The sequence below is a fragment of the Dipodomys merriami genome, unplaced genomic scaffold, assembly GCF_024711535.1.
Source record: "Dipodomys merriami isolate MVZ:Mamm:240054 unplaced genomic scaffold, mDipMer1.0.p SCAF_39, whole genome shotgun sequence".
Lineage (NCBI taxonomy): Eukaryota > Metazoa > Chordata > Mammalia > Rodentia > Heteromyidae > Dipodomys > Dipodomys merriami.
This window is the reverse complement of record NW_027205492.1, coordinates 4,893,378-4,918,172: the sequence shown is the minus strand read 5'-3', so window position 1 is coordinate 4,918,172 and position 24,795 is coordinate 4,893,378. Positions and strand designations below refer to the sequence as shown.

Sequence of the window (24,795 nt, the reverse complement as noted above, 5' to 3'; positions counted from 1 at the left end):
GGTGGTATCTAGTGTGGTAGCAAGAACCAGACCACATTGCCCCTGCCTCCCAGGGCTGGATTTCAACATGAACCATCAGGAGGCCTAGCTCACACATAACTAGACCCTCATCACCTGGGAACTGACAAGAAAGGCAATGCTGCCCTCCATCCCACATCAGAAATGACATCCTGGGACTCTTCTTTTGGGTTCCTCTGTTTGGTGGCTTTTTCACTTTCGAATGAACTTTGCTCTGCTTGCTTTAAACAGACAGGAAAAGAAATAGCAACAGCTCTCAGGTGGGTCTTACATATGCATATTAGATTGAGAAATAGACTATGCTCAAGAGAGAACGGAGAGCCCATTTTGTTTATGGTGGGTCATGGGGCTTGAACTCAGGGCCTGGGTGCTGTCTGTCCCTGAGCTTTTGCTCAAGGTTAGCATTCTATCATTTTGAGCCACGGTGCCACTTCTGGTTTTCTGGAGGTTAATTGGAGATAAAAAGTCTCACAGACTGTTCTGCTAGGGCTGGCTTGGAACCCCAATCCTCAGACCTCAGCCTTCTGAGTAGCTAGGATTACAGGTGTGAACCACCAGCGCCTGCTTGAGAGCCCACTTTAGACAAAAACACCCATGTTCCAATCCCAGACTGGACATTTCCAGTCCTTTTCACATGTGATTGCTTGGTGGGTGGCTTAGGAGAAAGGAGAGGGATTGGGATAACACGATAGAAAGGGGCTTGTGAGAACATTTTGACCCTCTCCTGCTTCTCCACGGTCAGCCGCTGGCAGAGCTGACTAGGTTGTTCCGAGGCAGAGACATGGGCGGGTGATGGAGCACACCTGGGTGCGGTGCTTCCTGTAGGTGATGGGCAGGACCCATCACCTCATCCTGCTCTTTCCAGGGGCTCCCCAACATGCAGGCCAGCGGAAAACTGGCCCAATGGGGGCTGCAGCTGGAGGAAGCATTGTGGCAGCAGGGATGGTCTCAGAGCTCGGTCTTGAGGGTTCAGACAGAGGGGCTTCCTCTACAGCCTGGGCCTGCTGTAGGGTGGCCTTCTTTCTGCCAGAAAGTAGTGACTAGCCATCCCCTCTCTCATGTAATACACACTCCTCCTCATCCTCAGGTTTGGCTCACCTCCAGGTGAAATATAGCTGCAGTCATGCCAACATTCACTAACAGTCCTACTATGTGTCCTAACTGTGTAGAATCGTTATTTTTGGTGCTGGGGATTGTACCCAAGCCAAACAGGCATTATTATTGTGAAGAAAACTGATACAGAATGATCAGCCAGCACGCGGCCTCACTGTCAACAGGGCTTTTCCACTCCTTTAGAGACCAAAGAGGCAAAGCACTTGCCTAGGAAGCACAATGCCCTGGGTCCCATCCTCAGTACCACAAAACGGAACAAACCAACACAGAACCAGAGGGTAAGCCAGACCTCTCTCTATCTCAAACACCTCTGACCTGAGAATAACTGCAAGGCAGTAACATTTACAAAAACAACCCAAATGTTATTTATTTAATATACATTGCAAGGACTTAAATCTTAATTTAAAAAACAGAAAACATAACAAAAACAACACCACAGCTCAAGATAAGAGTCCTGTACAGAAGTCAAGGAAAAGGACAGGTAGACTAAGGAAAAAACAGACAACACAGGAGAAGCTGGACAGTTCAGGTCAAGGCTCTTGGCTGGAGACTTGTTTTGAGTAGGTTTCTTGAAGGTACTTCTTAAAAGCTGAAAGAGAACGGGGGGGGGGAGTCTCAGGTGAGTGATGGGGTCAGGAGTTCATGAAGGTGGGCAAGAGGGCTTCCTGAACACAGGGGTGCAAGGTTGGGAAGGGGCGGGCACAGGGGTGTGTGTGTGTTGATTCCCCTTTGCTATCAAGGCAATCAGGATCCTTACAGCCTTGCTTCCAGTGAATTGGGGTGGGGGGGAATGCATTTTATCCAAAGCCCCCTTAGAAAATATGGAAGGCAGAGAAGTGGCCATTCCCCACTTAGCTCAAAGGAAGGGATCACCTTAAGCTGGAGAGGGACCCACCTGTGGGGTTTTTCCAGAGCTCAGCAGCATGTGTGTTCAAAGGGCTTTCGATGTTGGGCTCTGTGGGAGGAAAGACAGAAGAGTCAAGGGGGTGGAGACGGTTAACCTAGCGGATTCCTGACTAATCTCCATGGTGTGAGAGATGGGGTGGCCTCCGAAGTCACCTCCTAGTAGGCTCTGGATAGACAGCAGGATGGTCCTGACGTCATACAGGGCCGACCACTTGTCTTTGAGGATGTCCAGGCAGATGTTCCCCTGGGTGTCCACGTTGGGATGGTAGCAAGGCGTGAGGAATTTCACCGTGGGTGCGTTGTAAGGGTAGCCACTAGGGAACTCCAGGGAGAGCTTATACCTTAGGTCTTCATATACCTGGTATTTAGAGAGGCGGGAAGTAAGTAAGTCCCTCCCCTCAGCCCCATATCCCCACCCAAGCCCCACAAGTGGGGATTACAGATGATATCAGGTGATACACACACACACCCCATAAAAATATATAATGTATGTTATATAGAATTTATTTTGGTGCTAGTACTGGGGCTTGCATTCAGGGCCTTGGGATCACTCACGTTTCTCTCTCTCTCTCTGGTTAGTTATAGGGCTTGGTTACTGTCCCTGAGCTTTTTTGCTCAAAACAAGGGCTCTACCACTTGAGCCACTGCTCCACTTCTGGTTTTCTGATGGGTAACTGGAGATAAGATTCTCAAGACTTTTTCCTGCCTGGGCTTGCTTTTAACTGTGATCCTCAGGGCTGGGAAGGTAGCTCAGTGGTAGTGTTTGCCTTGTATGCATGAGGCCCTGGGTTTGATTCCTCAGCAACACGTAAGCAAATAAAGCTGGTAGTGGCGCTGTGGCTCAAGTGGTAGAGTGCTAGCATTGAGCTGAAGAGTTAAGGGACAGGGGCCAGGCCAGAGTTCAGGCCTCACAACCAACCAAAACCAAAACTGATCCTCAGATCTCAGCCTCCAGAGTAGCTAGGATTACAAGTGTGGAGTACTGGCAAGAGCCACTGGTTCTTATCCTTTTTGCTCAAGGCTAAGCTATACCTTATGCCACACCTCCAGTTCCAGCTTTTTATTTATTTATTTTTGCTAGTTAATAGAAGATAAGAGCTTTTGGACTTTCTGGCCTGGTCTCCAAACTTGATCCTCCAACTCAGCTTCCTTCAGGTGTGGTTAGGATTAAAAGCAGGAGCCCCCACCAGTGGTTGGAATTTTTGAGCTGGTCTGAGAATAAAGTGGACTGGGTGTTTATTGAGCTAGTCCAGCTGCTTCCCTCTAATCTGGTAGAGAGATCAGTAACTCTTTGATCTAATGACTATAAATTGGTACCTGGAGAGCTACTAGGCTATGCTGTTTGTTTTTGTTGGTTGTGGGCTTGAACTCAGGGCCTGGGCGTTGTCCCTGAGTTTTTGTGCTCAAGGCTAGTGCTCTACCACTTGAGCCAAAGCACCAATAGGAAGAAAAAGATTAGATTCGACAGGTCTGGATTTGTTACTTAAACCAGGCCTACAGCAATGAGAGAAGCGGCTGTTTTGAGACTTTGTGCCCAAAACTTATTCTCTTCACCTCTTCACCTCACTGTGGTCTGGTCTGGTCCTGTAGTCTGCTTTAAACGTGTGTGTGTGTGTGTGTGTGTGTGTGTGTGTGTGTGTGTGTGTGTGTGTGTGTGTGTGTGTGTGTGTGTGTGTGTGTGTGTGTGTGTGTGTGTGTGTGTGTGTGTGTGTGTGTGTGTGTGTGTGTGTGTGTGTCCTGTGTGTGTGTGTGTCCTGTAGTCTGCTTTAAACCTATCTTGGTGTCTTGGTGTGTGTGTGTAGGGGGTGGGGTGGGGAGGGGACTTGAACTCTGAGCCTGGGTGCTGTCCTTTCACTTCCAGCTCTTTGGTGGTTAATTGGAGCCAAGAGTCTCCCAGTCTTTGTTGTCCTGGCTGGCTTTGAGCTACAATCCTCAAATCTCAGCGTCTTGAATAGCTAGAATTATAATAGGCTTGACACACTCAGCCTGAAACCCACCCTTTCACTGAGCAAAAGGAAAGGACAAGCGAGGTGTGAACAGGTATTGGGACTGTATTACGAAGCCAACAGTGAAATGAAGCAGACCTGGCAACTTGGATCTCATCCCTCCACCTCCTAAACTCTGCACAGCGATACTCTCCCACCCCATCCTACACTTACTGTGCCAGCTGCTCCATGGATAGTCCCTACCCATTTGAAAAGGTTGTCTGATTCAGGGAAGGCAGAAATTCCTTTGTCACCAGACATCTAGAGGAAGAAATACAGCAACCCCGGTGTCATTACAGCCTGAGCCCAAATAAAGCAACCCACTGACAGTCTCATCACCAGATGAAGGAGAAAGGGGTTGTGTGGGGACACAGAAGGCAGCCGGACACCCATAATCTTATCAGGTGTCAGGAATTCAATTATGCCATATGGCACTGAAGGATTTGTACTTAATTTAGGGATAATTCAGCAAAAGATGATTAGGAAGCAAAGATTTCAACATCAAGAAAGCAAGGAATTGGTCATGGGTAAAACTTGGGGTTAGGAAGCCAGGGTGGACAGGGCAGGGCAGGCTTAGGATGACTTCCGGGAACCGTTCTAGAAAGAGCTTCATGGGGGGAGGGGATGGAAGGAACTGGGGGGTAGAGACTGTTTAGGTATGGGTGGGAGGAGTGATTTCTCAGAATTGAGTAAATTATACTGACTTTCCCACCCGTGTCTAGCAGGGAGCCTGATGTAGGAAAAGAGGGTGCTGATAATTGGGTGGAAGGTGGAGGATGGATCAACTGAGATCTGAGAAAACTGGGCCACTCACCATGAGGGTCATCAGCTCCTGCTGTAGCCTGCAAAGAGAACTGAGAGTCACCTGGGAGTCTGTGGTGGTCAGGTGGGGCACCTCCGTCCCCCCGAATCTCTCCTAAGGGTCTGTCGCGGAGGGGCTCCCTTTTCCAAGGCCACACTCCTCTTCTGTGCGGGAGGCCCCGAGTGCACTGTCCCCCTCCCCAGTTCCTGGCGCCTTCTCGGCTCCCCGGTGTCCTCCGGCGTCTTCCGGGGGACCCCGGCAGCGTCTCCACCCTTCCGCGCTCCCCGAGCGTCCCTCGGTCCGCACCACTCACCGCTTGCCCACGGGGCCCCGGGCAGCGCCCCCGCTCGGCTCGGCTCCTTTGCGGGAGGCGGCGACGCTGGCGGCGGCTGGGTCGCGGTTTTGGGAGGCCATCGGGGCGGCGCTGGCAAGGAGACAGAAAGTCCACACCGGGGGAACTGCTGGGCTGCGGGCCGCCCGCCCGCGTTTGAATCGTAACCCTCCGGCAGCGTCAGCCAATCGCAGGCTCGCTTGGGTTTGATCCAGCCAATGCGAGAGCCCCGTTGCCGCGCAGCTGCCGGGCCACCCACCGGCGCGCCGCTATTGGGCGGTGCGGGCCTACTGCGGGCCCCCGATTGGAAAGAGCTGCTGCCACTAACTAGCGAGGTGCAGCGGATAGGTGGCCTTTGGAAGACGCCGACCATTAAAGGGCCTAGAAACCGTCCACGTGCTCCTGAAGGCCCAAGGCCGTGCTATCTTCCAGGCTCCTGGCACGCCCTGCCTAGATCACTTCTTCCTGGAAAGGGAGCCTCCCTAATCTGGCAGCACCGACGTCCCAAACCAGAAGCTTAGCTTCTCTCCATATTCCAAGGGCTCTGGTATCTATGTTGGGGTCCCAAGTATCTGGATGGGTAGGGGGTGATGATCAGAGCAGTAGACCCCCTATCATCCCTCTCCAACCGGTTTACTTTATGACTGATCAGGTCAGCTAGTGCTTTAACCTGTAAAATGGGGTAATAACAAACAGTGGCAGGCGCTGGGTGGCTCACACCTGTAATCATAGCTACTCAGGAGGCTGAGATCTGAGTTCGCGGTTCAAAGCCAGCCTGGGCAAGAAAGTCCATGAGACTTACCTCCAGTTAACTACTAGGAAACTGGAAGTGAAGCCGTGGCTCAAAGTGGTAGGATGCTAGATTGAGCTAAAGAGCTCAGGGACAGCACCCAGGTCCTGAGTTTGAGCCCCATGACTAACAACAACAACAAAAAGCAAACAGAGACTTTCCTTTGGTCTGTCATCAAATCTCCAGGGAACATCCCTGTCCTTCATGGTGTTCCCAGCTTGGATCCCTAAAGCCTGGGTTTATGAGATGGCGGGGAGGGCACCTGCTTCTGGAATCCTTGATGTTCTGTCAGCCCCCACAAGATAGGTTGTAGATCAGGCTCTCCAAGGGCATTTATTAAAAACTGTTTAATTGCTTCTTATTCCAATAACTTTACAAATATCGAACCAATTTGCCAGTCCTGGGATGCTCTACAAACTCGCCCATGCACAGCTCAACGCTGCTGAGATCCATTGAGAAGCAGTCTCAGGAATGGCCTCAGCCATGCTGGGTGAAGAGGGTCTCGGAGGTGCTGCCCAGTGTACAGAGGAGACCCCTCAGGTCTGTGGAGGCGCTTCAACAGCACGATGCTCATTCTCTGTCCGTAGTGTCTCCATGTACTTTCGCATCTTCTCAACCATCCAGGAGGGTAGGACAAAAGATTTTAGCTCCTCTAACTTCAAGTCCAGGCACCCTCTAGAACAGGCATTGGAATGGAAGTTAAGAACAAGGAAGGAAGTAGGCCCAGTCTCGTCTCAGGGGCAGAGAGTGGTTCGTGTAAGGGGCAGGAGGTTCACTGGATTTACCTGTAGTCATCGCTGGCAGCAAGGTCACGGATGTCCTCCTCAATGAGAAGGTAGGCCTGCAGTGGGAGCAAGGGAGAGGGGTCACTGCTCCTCATTCACTGCAGTCCAGACTTTCTTAAAGATCTGTTTTAAGTAAGGCTACTTACTTTAGGTAGGAGAGAGATGTTTAGCAGGGAAGAATAAAGTAGAGAGAAACTGGGGAATACTTCCTTGAGAAAAATCTTTTAAATAGCAACCTATGGGAAGGATAGCAGGGACTGCCTCTGAACCTTGATTCTCAAATCTCAGCCTCCTGCAGAGCTAGAATTACAAGTGTGAGATAAGGGCTCCTGGCTAACCCCCCTCCTATCAGGGCTTGAACAGAAGGCCTCAAGCTGTCTGGGCTTGCTTTTGCTTGCTCATGATTGGCACTCTTACCACAGAGCCACACCTCCAGCCACACCTTTCTAATTTATGTTGTTTTTCCTGTTACCAGTGGTAAGCTCCTGAAATATTTTGTAAAATAGATAAATAAAGCACGGACATAGAATAATAAAGTAATGAGAGAGAGCTCTCACTGCCAGTTTGCAAGGACATGTGGAGCAGTTATAGCAGTAGGATGAGTCCTTGGGTGGGAAAGCCCTCCATGGCAATTTTGGAACACATACCTTAGAAAATATGTGTTTTCTAAGGTTGCTGCTGTTAAGAGCTGGGGAAGTACAAGTGAGTGTGGGAGGCGCTGCCATGTATAGCAAACACATTCCACCGCACACGCTGACTCCTATTGACAAGGGGCAGCCTGCAGAACTGTGTTGAGAAAAGAGTCTACAGCTGTGTCAGAAGAAGAGCGTTGCCATCAGTGGAAAACTCTATCCACGGTCCATGAAGGAAAAGTAGCATTAAATGTAACTGCCATGCCTAGGCACAGCTAATGCAATGCAAAGATGTGGTTTTGGGGAAATGAGGAGGGAGGGTGAGGACAGAGCGGAAGCTGTAGACATGGGAAACTGAAATCTGTGGATTTCAATGTTCTCTGTAAGAATGAAGCGATGGCTTCCACAAGATTCCCTTCTCACATTCTTTGGGCTTAGAGAGTTTCCCAGATTTCAAAGTGAACTGTCATCAACAGCCAGAATCCTGGTCCATGGGCTGGGTGGGTCCCTGGCAGTGGTACATATGAACAGTGCTTACCATCTTCCCACCAGTTGCCCGCATATGATGCTGCTCAGCCAGCCAGTGCTTGTCCTGGGGGTCAGCTGCATACTGTGAGGGATGAAGTCACCAGCAAACATTAGCCTGGTGGGAGGGGCTTTCCTCTTAGTAAGAACCAAACTGTGTCCTACCCTGGCGGATGCAGAGTGCTCACTGATCTCTTCAGAGCAAGCCGAGTGGAGCCCAGGGGAACAGGACTCTGACACGATTCTCAGAGATGCGATATACTTCTATTCCCAACCCCTTCATTCCTTAAAACACACCATCTCTGGCAATTAGTGGGACTGGTTAATTAGGATTTCAGCCTTCCCTCCTTGCCTCCCTCCCTTTTTGAAGCACTTGGGAACCTGCACAGAAAGTGGCAGATCTAGCCTCTGATGCTGGAACCACAAAATTGGCTGTGTGGTTCTGGCAAGGGGCACCAAGCCTGATGCATAGATGCAAAACACACAACTAAGTGCATTACTGTTCTGATGGAATTAGACCATTTAAATGCTTTTGTGACTGATAAAATAGACATTCATCTAAGTGGGGAGTAGAAATTTAAAATTTAAATTTAATAATAGGAAATTTAAAATTTCCTATTATTTTCAAACAGTAGCTCTTCAAACTGTGTTTGGGACACAATGTGTGGGAAATAGCTGTTAGTACTAAAGTACAGAAGTGTTGAGTACATCATGAAAGGTAAAAGTGTGAGGTACAAGAGTGACTAGAACCTGGCACTCACCTACCTTAAAGAGGTGTGGGTGCTTGATGTAAATTCTTCCTCTGGTGCCCCCCATCCCCAAGGCCCTACAAAGTAAAAAACAAAATGGTAAGGGGCAGCGCCAAGTAGTGGACCCTTGACCTGCCCCCTCCATCAGCACCGAAGCTCACTGGCTTACTTGTTGGCTCGGGATCCCAATACAAAGGTTGTAGATTCATTCAGCCGAGCTGGGTCCCACTATGCAAAAACAGAGGCTGGTGAGGCTGAGGTTTAATGGTGGAGGCTAGAATCATTCCTGACCTTTTCCCATCATCATCTGTATACATTACTCATCAGTTTATTCAGGACAGAGTATTTGCGACATGCTAGGCTCTGTGCTAGATGCTGCGGATAAAGATAAGGTGCAGTCTGTGTTTTCCACGAGCCCCAGACATAGATATGACCAGACCACTGTGCCAGGGGGCAATGACAAGGCTGAGTGCAGGGTGGGAGAAGTGCCAAACGGGATGGCACAGCCAGGAAGTCTCCCTTGAAGATGACGAAGGCAGCAGTGAGAAGCAGGAGGAAGGAGGAACTGCCGTGTATCTGGGAGGTGGAATCACTGAGGACTTGCTTGGATACAGGGAGGTAGGGAAAGGAACTGGCAAAGATGATTAAGGTAAGGAGTAGAAAAGGTCTCTAAGGAAAGATTCTGACTTTAGTTCTGGACCCTGCTGTGTTTGAAATGCCTGTGGAACTTATAGGCAGAGAGGTCTAGCAGATAGGAAGAGACATAAGTTTTAAACCACAGAAGTGTGTGATAAAGACTAAGGAGCTGTAGCATGTGGCAGTCCTCAAAACCATAAAGTGGATTTTTTTTTGAGATCACTCAGAGAAGCTTTAAGGGAACTAGACTGAAGAGAGAATTCTGGTGAGCACCTATTACATGAGTCATTGCTGAGGAAGAAAAACTCACAAGACAAAGAAGGAAAGTTTGGATAGAACAGAAGGATCCAAAAAAAAAAAAAAAAGAACAGAAGGATCCAGGAAAACAGTCACCAGCTTAAAGGCAGAAGTTTTAGAAGAAAAGCACAATGACCAGAGAAGGCTAGAGGGCAAGAGGTAGCCCTGACCTCTTCTGGACATAATTCCAGTGACAGGGTACTTTTATCTACTTTACTGGGCTTCACATTCACACAGGGCAGTTATTTGAGGAGTGTGTTCTGTTAAAAAAGCTTGCAAATGATTGTTGTGCATGCAACAGAGCTTAATGGTGTCAACAAACTTTGGGTCTGAGATTTGGCTCTGTCACTTCCTAGTCTCAAGTGTGTGGAGGGTGTAAGACAACTACAGAAAATGAGGTAATTTTTGCCTGTAGGGGTGATTGTCTCAACTAAAGAATAGGAACAGAATCAAATTAACTTTGTTACAAAGATTAAGTGAGGAAAATCCACCTAGGACAGTGCCTGTCATATATTAACTAATGAGTAAAGTGTTAGTAAATCAAAGGCCTCAGCTCTCAGTAGACATTTTGTTAGGAAAGCGCTATGTCACTGGGCTACATCTCCAGCTGGGCTCTTGGTTTTCCTTCTCATTATAATTCCTACACGTTATCCTCTCTGGAGGCAGGGTAGCTGGAGGAAGATAGGGAAAATGGCTCTGGAATAGTGTGAACACATCCTGTATCTCCCCAACTGCTTTCCCTGGTGGGGAGGCCCCAGAGCCTTAGTTGTCTCTTTGAGGTAACAGTCACTGCCATGATCATAGAAGCATACCTTGGGGCCTTCTCGGCGAATTGGTTCACAGGATTTTGGCTTCCATCTGCTTAGGAAGGGAAGAAGACAGGTGAATTTTCTAAGGGTGAAGGCAATGCCCAAGAGGGGGAGGAAGCAGCAGCTGCGGTGGAAGCCCTTCAAATACGCTCACTTTAGTCTCTGGGCACTTTTTCTGGTAACTCAGTAGAAGCAAAGGGAAAGAAGCACTGCTCCAGAAGCCATTCTAGTACTGGCTCTGATATGCCCTAGCATTGGCTTGCCCCAAGGCTAGGTGCAGCTTCTTATCTGTCCAGAGGTGGCAGTTGCATAGGAAAACAGCCCTCTCCATCTTGTGACAATTCATGAGGAACCAAAGTGTTTCAGGAGGGAGACAAACTTGAGAGGTGATGGGTAATACTACTTCATCTGAGCCAGTCATCTGAAACTATTCCCTTCCCCTTTAGCGAGATCTATGTAGACTTTTCTGTTTTATATACTGGTCTTCTGTATAAAGTTTTGTTTGAAAAGGATTCTGCTGCTTCAACCCTGTAAACCCAGGGTGAAGAGAAGGGATGAGTAGGAGGGGTACAGAAGATATTTGGCACAGTGAAAGTTTTCTGTGTGATACCATAATAGTTAAGATACATGTCATTACACATTTATCCAAACTCAGCATGTGCAACGCCATATGAACCATTAGTTCTGAGTGCAGAGGATGTCAGGCAGATCCACCAAATGTAATAGATGTATTACTGCTCTGCTGCCTGACACCGCTAGTAGGAAGCTGTGCATGTGTACTGGCAGGGAGTGGAAGGACTATCAGAACTCTGAAAATGACCATCCTGTAGGTAATGCAGTATTTGTTTTGCCCCTTATTAATCTTATGATCTTTGGCGAATAATTCCGAGTGTGTTCCTTTATCTGCCAAAGGAATACCTTCTCTAGAGGGTGCTATTAGGACTAAGAAGTAGTCTATTTAGTATTTGGTCAGCTATAGTGTCCAGTATATACAAAAAATGGAACAAGTCTGGTGTTTAGTCAAGCTGGACTCAACTGTTCTGGAGCAAAACTGGATAAAACATTTTGTTCTCAATGCCCTAGTAACCTTCTTTCACGGTGGCATAAGCGATGGACCTGGTTTCACTGGATGCAATTGGGGATCCTTCCCTTGGGGCCTCTTTCCCTCTGTTCCCTTCAGCTCTCACCACACTGTTGGCCTCTACTCACACCATGCCAGAGGCTGCCCGGTCATTTGACAGGATGTGTCCAGGAGGCCGTCCTTTCCTCTGCCACAAAGAAGAGCTATTAGTTCTCTGTGGGAATACTTGCCTACTGCTCACTGCCCACGTTCAGGTTCGGGGTCATTGGTGAAGATGGTTTTCCAAAGAGACCAAATAATGCTTGGGAGGGACCAGCAGGGAGAATATGGCTTCTCTGGGGCTCCTGGGAGACCCAACCCCAAGGCGCATGAGGAAGCCCACTGCCTTCCTCTTCAGTGGAAGCGTCTTTTCCCAGTTAGAAAAATCAAATAGAGAAATGACTTATTCACCTTTTTGGGAATGGGGCTTCCTCGATGGGCACACTCTTCTTCTGTCTGCCGCCCACGCTGTAGGGAAAAGGCAGGAGAGTCGGTGGAAGGCCAGTACCTGGGAGCAGCAAGTCTTTTGGGGGTTGCAGGAGACAAAGCTGCAGTCCCAGGCCTCAGAAGCCCATCTAGTATGAGGCTAACTGGACCTGGTCCCACCAAGGGGTGGTACATGAAACTCCTTGGCCTCCATATTCACCTGTGTCCCAGCCTGACTGCTCTCCCCCCACCCAATATCCCAGGCCACAGTGACTCTGACCTTTATCCCTGGAAGTTCATGGGCCAATCTAGGTATTACTTTTTCTCCATCTGAAAAGAGTAACTTGGCCTGAAAGGAAACAAATGAGAGTTAACACTCACTTTTGGTAGGTAAACATACCCTTGGCCTACTCATTTTTGTAAACACAACTCCAAACTGGGTTAAAGCCTCTCTACAGGTAATAAAAAGGAATGGATGTATATACTTTTCTTTCAGTGAGTAAGATGGAAAGGCATAGAACATGAATTCATTTACAAAGATGTGGGCTTCCTTAGTGGGCACATTCCTCTTCTGCCTGCTCATAAAGCTGGAGGAAAAGGGAGGGGGGGTCTGTGTGAGGCATCCATCCATCCATCTTAAAAAATTCATGAAGCCAGACACCGGTGGCTCACGCCTGTCATCTTAGCTATTCAGGAAGCTGAGATCTCACTTCAAAGCCAGCCCTGGCAAGAAAGTCTGTGAGATTCTTATCTCCAATTAATCACTAGAAAACTGGAAGTGGTGCTGTGGCTCAAGTGGTAGAGTGCCAACCTTGAGCACAAAGAGGCTCAGCAACAGTGCCCAGGCCTTGAGTTCCAGCCTCACAACCGACCAAAACAAAAAATTAATGATTATTCTTGAAAAGATAGTAAATAAACAAAACTAAGAAATTAAACCTGAAATTTGATTACCCACAGAAAACTACTGTTGGTGTTTCAATGCAGGTTATTCCCTACTTTTCCGTATCAATATATATCATCCATTAATATCATACATATTCCTGTTAACTGTTTTCCCTTAGTATACCTATGGAGCTCCTGGAACATAAATGGGCATGACAGCAGGTTTGGAGCTCCTAAGTCCTGTGGAGCTTATGTCCTGTGAGTGGACTGGAGAATGAGCTTGTAAGCATTCATACAAGATAATTTCAGGGGCTGGGAATGTGGCTTAGTGGTAGAGTGCTTGCCTAGCATGCATGAAGCCCTGGGTTGACTCCTCAGTACCATATACACAGAAAAAGCCAGACGTGGTGCTGTGGCTCAAGTGGTTGAGTGCTAGCCTTGAGCAAAAGCAGCTCAGGGACAGTGCCCAGGCCTCGCATTCAGGACCCAGGACTGGCAAAAAAAAAAAAAAAAAAAAAAAAAAAAAAAAAGATAATTGCAGATCATGATAAATGCAAAGAAGAAAAAAAATTCAAGTATTTGTGATAATCCTAAAGAGGGCAGGCTCTTTAAGTGGGAGGGCTGAGGAGAGCCTGAGCTGAGACAGAGGATACTACAGGACCAGCTGAGTAGAACAGACGTGATGGTGCATGCCTGTGGACCCAGCTACCCAGGAGACTGAGGAAAGAGGACTGCTTCAAGCCTGGAGTTTGAAATAAGCTTGGGATAGAATAGTAACTCCCACTCAGGAAAACAAACAAACACAGGAAAGAGAAGTTGAGCAGAGGTATGTTTCAGCAATGGAGAGGGGTGCAAAAGTCCCAGGAGGAACACTTGGCTTGTATGAGTAAGAAAGAATGGCCTGGAAACTAATGGGCAAAGGGAAGGGAGAGCAGCATGTGAGGAGCAAGGCACTTGGTGGAGGTAAGGTGGACAGGTGGTAAGGTAAGGTGGCAAAGGCTTTGCTGATCAGGGCATTTCAGGGTCATGGGAAGGGTTTCTACAGTGCTGAGTGCTCCCCCTACTGGACACATTCTTTCCACAGGCTTTCCCTGGCCACTCAGTCCTCTTTGCTGGCTTCTTCTCAGTCTGGTTCTTACTCTTATTCCCTCCTCTCTCATTAGACATGGTATCTGCTTTCATCTTCCTTCAGTTTCAATTAACATTTACAAACTGATTCTCCCTCTCCCTCCCTCTCTCTCTCTCTCTCTCTCTCTCTCTCTCCTCATCCATCTAAACTATCCACCTTAGATTCTTCTCAGTCTCCTGAGTGTTGGGATTACTACAGCATATACCATACCCAGCCTTCATAATTTTTTTTTACTTAATCTTATTTTTAAAAGTTTTATTATTCTAGGGGCTGGGAAGGTGGCTCAGTGGTAGAGCGCTTGCCTTGTACGCATGAGGCCCTGGGTTCGATTCCTCAGCACCACATAAGCAAAAAGAAAAAAGGTAGAAGTGGCACTGTGGTGCAAGTGGTAGAGCGCTAGCCTTGAGCTGAAGAGCTGAGGGACAGTGCCCAGGCCCAGAGTTCAGGCCCCACAACCGGACCAAAAAAAAAAAAAAAAATTATTATTGTAGCCAGGCACTGGTGGCCTATAATCCTAGCTACTCAGAAGGCTGAGATCTGAGGACTGCAGTTCTAAGCCAGCCCAGGCAGGAAAGTTCCTGAGACTATTATCTCTAATAAACCACCAGAAAACCAGAAGTGGTGCTGTGGCTCAAGTGGTAGAGCACACACCTTGAGCTGAAGAGCTCAGGGACAGTGCCTAGACTCAAGAGTTCAAGCCCCACAACCAAAAAAATAAATAAATAAAAACAACCCAAAACTATATATAGATATTTATATCTATATATAGTAAAGATGCTGTAAAGAGAAGTTACAGTTACAGTTACATGAGTAAGGTAACAAGTACACTTCTTGTCAAAGTCTTATTTGTTAGTTTATGTCTGTATTGGGGCCTGAACTCAGGGCCTCATGCTCTCATGTGGCTTTTTTGGCTTAATGCTGCCTATCACTTGAGCCATACTACCACTTCCAGTGTTTTGCTGGTTTAACTGGATCTAAGAGTCTCATGGACTTTCCTGCCTTGGCTGGTTTTGAACTGTGATCCTCTCAGCAGTGTAGCTAGGATTACAGGTGTAAGTGATCAACATCTATTTTGTTTTGTTTGGTCATGGGGCTTGAACTCTGGGCCTGAGCACTGAACCTCAGCTCTTCAGCTCAAGGTGAGCATTCTACCACTTGAGCTACAGCGCCACTTCTGGTTTTCTGGTGGATTACTAGAGATCAGAGTTTCATGGCCTTTCCTGCCCAGGCTGGCTTTGAACTGTGATCCTTAGTTCTTAGCCTCCTGAATAGCTAGGATTACAGGTGTGAGATACTGGCACCCAGCAATATATGGCTTTTTAAAAATTATCAGTTCTAGCTGAAAAGGAGCTCTAGTTTTACCGGTCAAACTTAATGAGTTGTTAAATAAAATTGAACTTACAATCTTATCTTCTAAACTTTGTTCCTTATTTTATTTTTTTTTGTTGGTCGTGAGGCTTGAACTCTGGGCTTGGGTGCTGTCACTGCACTCTTCAGGTCAAGGTGAGCGCTCTACTGCTTGAGCCACAGTGCCACTTCTGGTTTTCTAGTGGTTTATTGGAGATCAGAGTCTCATGGACTTTTCTGCCTGGGCTGGCTTTGAACTGCGATCCTCAGATCGAAGCCTCCTGAGTAGCTAGGATTACAGGCATGAGCCACTGGCAACTGGCAATTTTTTTCCTTTTTAATGAGGATGGCGATTTGGTCCCTACCTGTCTGTCCAGTGAAGATGGAGCTTCTAAGAGCAGGTAGCCTATTTGTTTGTGCATTCATTTATTTAACCACTCAGCAAACACTGCAGATTAGTCATATTCCAGGGCTGGGAATACAGTGGTGAGCAAAATCAGACCTCAACTGTTGTAGGAGTGGGAGGGAGGCAAAAAGTAACTGCCCTAACATTAGGTTGAAAGAAATGACAGAAATAAGGAAGTGTCAGAGGCAGGGAAGGGAGTAAGGTGAGGAGCCACTTTATTTTATTTTTTTTTTGCCAGTCATGGGGCTTGAACTCAGCGCCACATTGAACTTTTCTGCCTTGGGCTGGCTTTGAACTGCCATCCTCAGATCTCAGCCTCCTGAGTAGCTAGGATTACAGGCCCTGAGCCTGGCTAGGAGCTGCTTTAGATGTAAGATGATGACACAGTGTGAGGGCCCTACACAAGGTGTGCTGCAGTTGCAGAAACAAGTCTACAATGGCTGAAATAACTAACAATGAAGTGGCAGGCTGCAAGGAAGTCGTTAGAGGCAGGCAGATGGTTCAGGCAGGGTTCAGAGCATCAAAGTGGGGCCTCAGCATTTTATTCTGTCTGCAATGGGAAGTTACTGGAGGGTTTTAGAATGATATAACCTCTCTCTCTCTCTCTTTTTGGTCAGTCATGGGACCTGAATTCTGGGTCTAGGTGCTGTCCCTCACCTCTTCAGCTTAAGGCTAGCACTCTACCACTTGAGCCACAGCGCCACTTCCAGTTTTTTCTGCTTATATGGTGCTGAGGAATCAAGCCCAGGGCCTCATGCATGCAAGTCAAGCACTCTACCAACTGAGCCACCTTCCCAGATCAAACAATCTCATTTTTTCAGAAATTAGTTTGACTGCTGGGAGAAGAATGGATCAGGAGAGTAGACAGAGCTCAGGACCACCATATCAATTTATGAGTATCAACAATTAAATTGGTTTTTAAGCCAAAGGACTAAATGAACTCAGGAGTGTGAGCCACAGAAGAGAAGGGAAATGAGGGCTGTACTTCGGAGATACCAACACTTAAAGAGTTGGCGACAGAACACACACACATACACACACACACTTGTTGTCAGTCGTGGGACTTGAACTCGGGGCCTGGACACTATCCCTCTGCTTTTGTCTTCAAGGCTAGTGCTCTACCACTTTGAGCAACAGCACCACTCCAGTTTTCTAGTGGAGATAAGAATCTCACAGTCTTCTCTGCTGGGGCTGGCTTTGAACTGTGATCCTTAGATCTTAGTCTCCTGAATAGCTAGGATTACAGATGTGGCTATTCAGGAAGCTGAGATCAGAGGATCTCAGTTCAAAGACTGGGTGGGAGAGTCCTCCCCCATCCCCAACTCTTATCTCCAATTAACCACCAGAAAACCAGAGTGGAGCTGTGGCTCAAAATGGTAGAGAGCTAGCCTTGAGCAAAAAAGCTCACAGGCAGTGCCTAGGCCCTGAGTTCAAGCCCTGTGACCTACATGAACAACAACAAAAAAATTTGCTCTAAATTTTTTGTTTTATTGGTTTCATAATGGATGAGGACAAAACTCTTTGGGCTTTTACCCCCCTGTGCTCTGATTCCGAGCACCAACCTTCTGTGTTCCATACTCTGGCTTCTTAGTTACATCAGTATTGCTAAGGGGCCACTACCTAGTAGACACTGGGTGGGAGGATCAGGATACTGGAAAGGTACAACCATTCACTGAGCAAGTTACTTAGCTTTAACTTCTTCTTTACCTTTTACTCCATCTCATTGGTCTTCTAAGTACCCTTCCAAATCTCATGGTATACCGAAGAATTCTTTTCTGTATTGTCCAGACTAGCCTTGCACTCATGATCCTTGTGCCTAAGCCCCAAGTGCTGGGATTATAGGCGTGCACCATTGCACCTGGTAAGAAATTTCCATCGTTGACAGCTAATGGTTTCAAAGTCAAGCAAACAATTTGGGTGATACCAACAATCCTATTAATAACAGCAGCTGACACATCAAACAGGTTCTCCACTGTCTCAGGAACAGTCATTTATAGACTTGATGTCATGCTTTCTGACTACACCTGACCATCAGGCAGGCAGCAAGGGTGCTGGTCCCCATGACATCAAAGGAACTGTGACTAACTGAAGGTGATTCTAAGCACTTGCAGAAGTGAGACAGATCTCAGCTTTTGAGTCAATAACTTTTTTCTTTTTTGGTCTGCTACTTTAATTTTTATTTTTTTCTAGTTTTATATATATATATTTGTTTTGTTTTGTTGGTTGTGGGGCCTGAACTCTAGGTCTGGGTGCTGTCTCTCAGTTCTTCAGCTCAAGGCTAGCACTCTACCACTTGAGCCATAGCTCTACTTCTGGCTTTTTCTGCTTATGTGGTACAAGGCAAGCAGTCTACCAATGAGCCACCTTCCCAGGCCCCGAAACCGTATATTTTAAGACAATGTGATGATCTGATGTATGTATGCATACATTTTGATGAGTTTAATCAGTACATTCATATTATATAGTTGCCTCTCCGTGTGTGTGTGTGTGTGTGTGTGTGTGTGTGTGTGTGTGTGTGTGTGTGTGTGTGTGTGTGTGTGTGTACTTATGATCTATTATTATGAACAAAATTTTTGCTTCTGTGTGACTGTGTGTGCTTGAACTCAGGACCTGGGCACTGTTCCTTAGCTCTTCTGCTTAAGGCTAACACTAGCCAGGGCAAAAAAGTTCACAAGAATTTTTATCTCCAATTAGCATGAAGTGGAGCTGTGGCTCAAGTAGTTTACCATCAGCTTTAAGTGAAAAAGCTCAGTGCCCAGGCCCTGAATTCAAGTCCTAGTACTAGCACATAGACAAACACATATACAAAAAAGTCTTACAGAGTTATTTCCCCGGCTGGCTTAAAACTGTGATTCCTCAGATCTCTGTCTCCTGAGTAGGTAGGATTATAGATATGAATCTGTAATAGAGCCAAGCTGCATAATTTTTTTTCCTTAACTGGATTATTATTTTTTTTGTCTTTTCTTCTTTGGTACTGGGGATTGAAACCAGGATGATGCACTTGCTAGGCAAGCGCTGAGCTACATCCTGGCTTTATTTTTTCCATTGTGGGGCTTGAACTTGGAGCCTAGGTGCTTTCCCAGCAATTTTGCTCAAGGCTAGTACTCTGCCACTTTGAGCAACAGCGCCACTTCTGGTTTTCAAGTGGTTAATCTCATGCACTTTCCTTTCTGAGCTGGCTATGAAATGTCTCAGCCTCCTGAGTAGCTAGGCTTACAGGTATAAAACCACAAGTGCCTGGCCATGGATTTTTTTTTTTTCGGTCTGGTCGTGGGGCCTGAACTCTGGGCCTGGGCTCTGTCCCTCAGCTCTTCAGCTCAAGGCTAGCACTCTACCACTTGAGCCACAGTGCCACTTCCAGCTTTTTTCTTTTTGCTTATGTGGTGCTGAGGAATTGAATCCAGGGCCTCATGCATGCAAGGCAAGTGCTCTACCACTGAGCCACCTTCCCAGCCCTGGCCATGGATTTTTTTATTGTTGGTCGTGGGGCTTGAACTCTGGGCCTGGGCGCTCTTCAGGTCAAGACGAGCACTCTACCACTTGAGCTACAGCACCACTTCCAGTTTTCTGGTGGTTAATTGGAGATAACAGTCTCATGGACTTTCCTGCCTGGGCTGGCTTTGAACTGCGATCCTCAGATCTCAGCCTCCTGAGTAGCTAGGAATACAGGCATGAGCCACTGGTGCCTGGCCTATGGATTTTTTTTTTTTTTGAGATATAAATATTGCATTTATCACCATTCCTAGCTCACAATAGTTACTTATCTTTGGTTCTCTGTCAGCAAGCAGCCCAAGCCTGCTGGGCAGTCCTCCAAATAACAATGACGAAAAGATCAAATTTCTTTCTCTTTCTTTTCTTCTTCTTCTTTTTTTTTAAATAGGGACTGCTTCATGAATTTGTTTGCCTTCCAATCTTAGTGTATAAACTGCTGGATCACCTTTCTTAGCTTTAGGTCTATGTCTGCTGATTCCTTTGGTCTCACCTGCTCCAGGCAGCTCCGACAGGCTTCCTGGATCAGCTGCTCTGTGTCAACCTCTTCTCCAACATTGTCTCGCACATTCAGTGCCGCCTTCTGGAAGAACTAGGGAAGTAAACAAGAGGATAAGGTCATTTGCATCAATCAAAAGAAAAAAACCAAGGGACTGGGAAGGTGGCTCAGTGGTAGAGTGCTTGTCTTGCATGTATGAGGCCCTGGGTTTGATTCCTCAGCACCACATAAGCAGAAAAAGTTGGAAGTGGCACTGTGGCTTAAGTGGTAGAGTGCTTGCCTTGAGCTGAAGAGCTGAGGGACAGTGCCCAGGCTGAGTTTTGGGCTTGGGCACTGTGCCTCAGCTCTTCAATTCAAGGCTAGTGCTCTACCATGTGAGCCACAGTGCCACTTCTGGCCTTTTGATTTATGCGGTGCTGAGGAATTGAACCCAGGGTTTCATGCATGCTAGGCAAGCACTCTACCACTGAGCCACCTTCCCAGCCCCAAATGCTTATTTCCAATTAACTGCCAAGAAGCTAGAAGTGGAGTTGTGGTTCAAATAGTAGAGCTCCAGCCTTGGGCAAAAAAACCAAGTAAGAGCACAAGGCTTTGAATTCAAACCCTAGTATCAGTGCATGTGCACACACATATGCACAGGTATAAAAACACACTATAGTAAGGATAGCATAGGAATATTGCACTGGTGATTAAGTTATTAGATCCAAGAATGAAGTCCGATCATGAATAAAACGTTTTCTAACACTGTTGTAGAAATGTAAACCAACACAAACTTCCTGCAGAATATTTCGTTTTCCTGTTACCCGCTAATCCCACTTCAAGGAATTATCTTCCAGAAATATCTGCACAAGTGAACAAAGATGCACATTTATAGCATTCACTGTAGAATTGTTTGTAATGGAGAAAAACTGGAGACAGTCTGAATGTCCCAGGTACTAGATGGTACATGTACATCCATAAAACATACTACTCTGTAACTACTATAAATGAGACAGGATGAGCCATTATGATGTGAACTAGAAACACGACAAAAATATATTAACTGAAATAAATTAAGTTGCGAAACAGTATGTGTAAAATAATCTTAAAAAACAAACACATATGCATGCTAACACAATTCTGCTGGACTAATAGTAACTGCTAACAGTGGTATTTCTGGAAAATGAATTTTAATGACGTTTAGCTCTGATTTTTGAAACAATCTGTATTAAAGAACATTCTTTTTTCTTTCTTTTTTTGTCAGTCGTGGGGCTTGAACTCTGGGCTTGGGCGCTATCTCTATACTCTTCAGCTCAAAGCAAGTACTCTACCACTTGAGCCACAGCACCACTTCCAGTTTTCTAGTGGTTAATTGGAGGTAAGAGTCTCACAGACTTTTCTGCCTAGGCTGGCTTTGAACCGTGATCCTCACATCTTAGCCTCCTCAGTAGCTAGGATTACAGGCATGAGTCACCGGCGCCCAGCTTAAAAAAATTCTTTATGGGACTAGGAAAGTGGGTCAGTGGTAGAGTACTTGCCTTGCATGTATGAGGCCCTGGGTTTGATTCTACAGCACCACATAAGCAGAAAAAGCTGGAAGTGGCGCTGTGGCTCAAGTGGTAGAGCCATAGCCTTGAGCTGAAGAGCTAAAGGACAGTGCCCAGGCAGAGTTCAGGCCCCATGACCAACAAAAAAAATCTTTATTGCCACACAAGCGATACTAACACTTGAGTCAGCACTAGTCCCTGTTCATTTTTAGTTTTGTTTTGCATTTATGGCCTTGTGCTAACTTTCCCAGGACTTACCTCAAATTGCAAAATTGCATTTCTCTACCTCCTTAGTAGCTGGATTATAGGGGTTACTGTCACACCAAGTTTTAAAAATTAGCTTATATTAGTTATACAGAAGAGGATTTCATTGTTGTATTTCCATATATTTGTAATACATTCTCATTAATCTCACCCCATCTATCACTCTCCCTTCCCTGTTTCCCAAACCAATTTTAACAAGTTTCAGTGCTGGCTTGCTTTTTTTTTTTTTGGGTCCAGTTGTGGGGCCTGAACTCTGGGCCTGGGCGCTGTCCCTTAGCTCTTCACCTCAAGGCTAGCACTCTACCACTTGAGCCACAGCACCACTTCTGGCTTTTTTCCCCCTGCTTATGTGGTGCTGAGGAATTGAACCCAGGGCCTCATGCATGCAAGGCAAGCGCTCTACCACTGAGCCACCTTCCCAGCCCGTGGCTTGCTTTTTAATTTAAAAAAATTTTTTTTTCCATTACTGGGGCTTTAACTCAGGGCTTAGGAGCTATCCCTTAGCTTCCTCCATCCCCTCCCCCAGTGCTGGAGATCAAATCTCAAATTCACGTTCGTTTTTAGTTCTATGGCCCTCTTACCTTCATGTACTTGTTGAAGACAGTCTGGATCTCTTCATTGATACTAGGCTGCAGGACAGCTCGGAGGAGATCCATGGAGATGGCAGGATCTGTGAAACTGGTCAACAAGGAGACAGAATCAGGGGACGTATCTCAAACATATCCTTTCCCAATTTGCTCTATTATTATTATTATATTACTATTATTATTATTATTATTATTATGTTGGTTGTGGTGCTTGAACTATGGGCCTGGGCACTGTTCCTGAGCTCTTCAGCTCAAGGCAAGCACTCTACCACTTGAGCCACAGTGCCACTTCTGGTTTTCTGGTGGTTTTTTGGTGGTAAGAGTCTCACAGTCTTTCCTGCCCAGTTTGGCATTGAGCTGGGATCCTCAGATCTCAGCCTCCTGAGTAGCTAGGATCACAGGTGTGAGCCACTGGCACCTGACTTTGCTCAATTATTGACACAGGATTTTTTTTTTTTTTTTTTTTTTGGCTGGTCGTGGGGCCGGAACTCTGGGCTTGGGCTCTGTCCCTCAGCTCTTCAGTTCAAGTCTAGCACTCTACCACTTGAGCCACAGTGCCACTTCTGGCTTTTTCTGATTATGTGGTGCTGAGGAATCAAACCCAGGGCCTTATGCGTGCAAGGCAAGCACTTTATCACTGAGCCACGTTGCCAGCCCTGACACAGGATTTTTTTAACAGTAATACCAGACAATTTTCACTAAAAACTGGCTATGTGCTAACTTTTTATGCAAATCACTATTCTCTTATGAAGTAACTATTATTTTTAGTTTTATGAAATGTATTTTTACAGAAAACTATATTTTAATATTTACAGTGAACATTCATTTAATCCTTATCCTGATTAAATATAACCAGCCAATACTGGAGCTCGAACTCAAGGCTTTGCACAATTGCTTGGCTTTATTACTTAATGCTGCTGTTCTACTATTTGAGCCAAATTTCTACTTCTGGCTTTTTGCTGGCTAGTAGGAGATAAGAATCTCTTGGATTTGTCTGCCTGGGCTGGTTTCACACTTTTATCTTAGCATCCTCAGAAGCTAGGATTACAGACGTGAGCCATCAACACTCTGCCCAAAGGCCTATTTTTTTATGCTCTCTCCCCTCCCTAAGCTGGTTATTATTATTAGCCCCATTTTGCAGCTGAGAAAACAGAGGCTCAGAGAGGTTAAAGAACTTGTTAATAAATCTTCTATATTAGAAGATGACTATCTGAGGGATGGGAACATGTCTCAAGTGGGAGAGCCCCTGCCTAGTAAGCCATGAGTTGAAATCCCAGTATCACAAGACCAAGCCAAACCAAACAACTTACAGCTGTCTGACTCCAAGGATACTCTTAATCTCCACACTGCAGAGCCAGCAGATGTTAGGTGTGGGATACATGAGTGGCCCTGCAGACTGTTATGCTGGGAAAGTCCCAAGCATTACAGCCACCTTGCTTTTATTAGCCTTGACTAACAAGCCAAGGGTAACAATGAAGTAAGCAGTCGGAAGTAGGGTCACACGGTGTTTCCTTCCTAATTAGACCGAATCCTCCTTATTTCCTTGAAGAATGCTTAAGGGGAATGGAAGGAAAGCATGAACACTGGCACTTCCTCATGCTCACTACGCTATTTTGTATGCAGTGTATGAGGATGTTCAGATTTGAACTTTTCCAAGGCTCTTGTTCATAGAGGGCTTTAGTTCCACCTTGGTTATTGATTATAGCTCTCCCACAGTTAGGGATTTTTCATATTGTTAAATCTACCACTACCCCAATTTTGTAGATGAGTAGTTCATAAGGGTAGGTGACTTGCTCACTGTCACATGAAGTTACAGAACCTGAGTCGTCTCTCTCTCTCTATTTCAGTCCAGTGCTCCCTCTGGGCTGCCGATCTCAGCCTTGCATAGTGGGGCTGCAAAACTCCAATCCAAGTCAATGTCTGAGATATAAGTCCCACTCGGGGCCAGCCTTACCTGGTCGTCATCTGTGAGCGGCGGCCCCTTCGCTGCACCTGTCGGTGCTTTATCATTATGTTCCAAGGGTTCTGTGGGGATCAAGACAGCAAAGGTCACCGAGGCCCGTGACCCTGGGGTGGGACGGAGAGTGGCTATGGGTTAAACCTTGGCATTCCCGCTTCCCAGATCTTTGCCACCTCTCCTACATTGGGATAACCGGGAAAACAGAGGTTTGAAGGCCTTGCCAGGGAGGAGGAAATGAGGACTTTTCCTGCCTTTTCTGGACTGGCAGGAGGAAGGGAACCAATGATTAGCAGTGGTCTATTCTGTGGCAGGTGATGTACCGAGAGCTTTACCGGTGTGTATTACCCTATCCCTACAATTTCGTGAGATGGGTGTTAATCATCTCCGTTTTAGAGATAAGAAACCTGGAGTTCAGGGCTGGTCGGGGCAGGCCCACACCACTTAGCCGGGAATTCGACACCAGAATCTGCACCCGGGTCGTCGGACTGCGAAAACCGCAATCCTTGGGCGGCAGCCGCCGCAGCAGCCGCCGCGTTCTTTCGCCCGCGGGCCAGGGTCCCGGGAGCCCCGAGGCCCTGCCCGGCCCGAGCCCAGGTCTCACCGGGGGCGCCCTCACCGTGAGAACCAGCTGCCCGGCTGCGCCCGCATCCCCCAGCTCGAGGCTGCCCCGCTCTGTCCCGCCGGGTCCCCGCGGCTGCTCAGCGTCGCCCGTGGCCCCCATGGCGTCCTCGACCCCACAACTTCAGCTCGACTCTGCCACCGGCCGGAAAGTGGCGCAGTGA

General features: G+C 46.9%; 2 protein-coding genes across 3 annotated transcripts; both read right to left on the bottom strand.

Annotated features, from left to right (window-relative positions):
• Positions 1 to 1,472: 1,472 nt before the first annotated feature.
• On the bottom strand, positions 1,473 to 5,293 carry Ube2c (ubiquitin conjugating enzyme E2 C). The gene is made up of 6 exons (XM_069990124.1): positions 5,138 to 5,293; positions 4,837 to 4,864; positions 4,197 to 4,283; positions 2,191 to 2,395; positions 2,027 to 2,086; positions 1,473 to 1,720 (listed from the first exon to the last, which is right to left on the bottom strand). The coding sequence occupies exons 1-6, from the start codon at positions 5,236 to 5,238 to the stop codon at positions 1,662 to 1,664; spliced, it is 540 nt and encodes a 179-aa protein (XP_069846225.1). The 5' UTR covers positions 5,239 to 5,293; the 3' UTR covers positions 1,473 to 1,661.
• Positions 5,294 to 6,277: 984 nt separating this feature from the next.
• Positions 6,278 to 24,795, bottom strand: Dnttip1 (deoxynucleotidyltransferase terminal interacting protein 1). 2 transcript variants are annotated; one of them, XM_069989857.1, is made up of 13 exons: positions 24,630 to 24,795; positions 24,008 to 24,078; positions 22,048 to 22,144; positions 19,671 to 19,769; positions 12,205 to 12,273; positions 11,910 to 11,966; positions 11,588 to 11,646; positions 10,382 to 10,430; positions 8,806 to 8,864; positions 8,653 to 8,713; positions 7,901 to 7,972; positions 6,731 to 6,786; positions 6,278 to 6,620 (listed from the first exon to the last, which is right to left on the bottom strand). In XM_069989857.1, the coding sequence occupies exons 1-13, from the start codon at positions 24,732 to 24,734 to the stop codon at positions 6,482 to 6,484; spliced, it is 993 nt and encodes a 330-aa protein (XP_069845958.1). In that variant the 5' UTR covers positions 24,735 to 24,795; the 3' UTR covers positions 6,278 to 6,481. The 2 variants fall into 2 exon arrangements, with proteins under 2 accessions (XP_069845958.1, XP_069845959.1); XM_069989858.1 differs by having other exon boundaries at positions 10,382 to 10,427; positions 24,630 to 24,794.

Bases quoted from the DNA above. Each gene is read 5' to 3' on its own strand.
- Ube2c (XM_069990124.1), bottom strand. From the start codon at position 5,238: ATGGCCTCCCAAAACCGCGACCCAGCCGCCGCCAGCGTCGCCGCCTCC. The intron at 4,284-4,836 runs GTGAGTGGCCCA...TTCTTCCTCTAG, and splicing joins AGGAGCTGATGACCCTCATG to ATGTCTGGTGACAAAGGAAT. The intron at 2,396-4,196 runs GTAAGTGTAGGA...TCTAAATACCAG, and splicing joins TCCATGGAGCAGCTGGCACA to GTATATGAAGACCTAAGGTA.
- Dnttip1 (XM_069989857.1), bottom strand. From the start codon at position 24,734: ATGGGGGCCACGGGCGACGCTGAGCAGCCGCGGGGACCCGGCGGGACA. The intron at 8,865-10,381 runs GTATGCTTCTAT...GTTTTTGCATAG, and splicing joins TTCGCCGAGAAGGCCCCAAG to TGGGACCCAGCTCGGCTGAA. The intron at 6,787-7,900 runs GTAAGCACTGTT...CTCCCACTGCAG, and splicing joins GGGCAACTGGTGGGAAGATG to GCCTACCTTCTCATTGAGGA.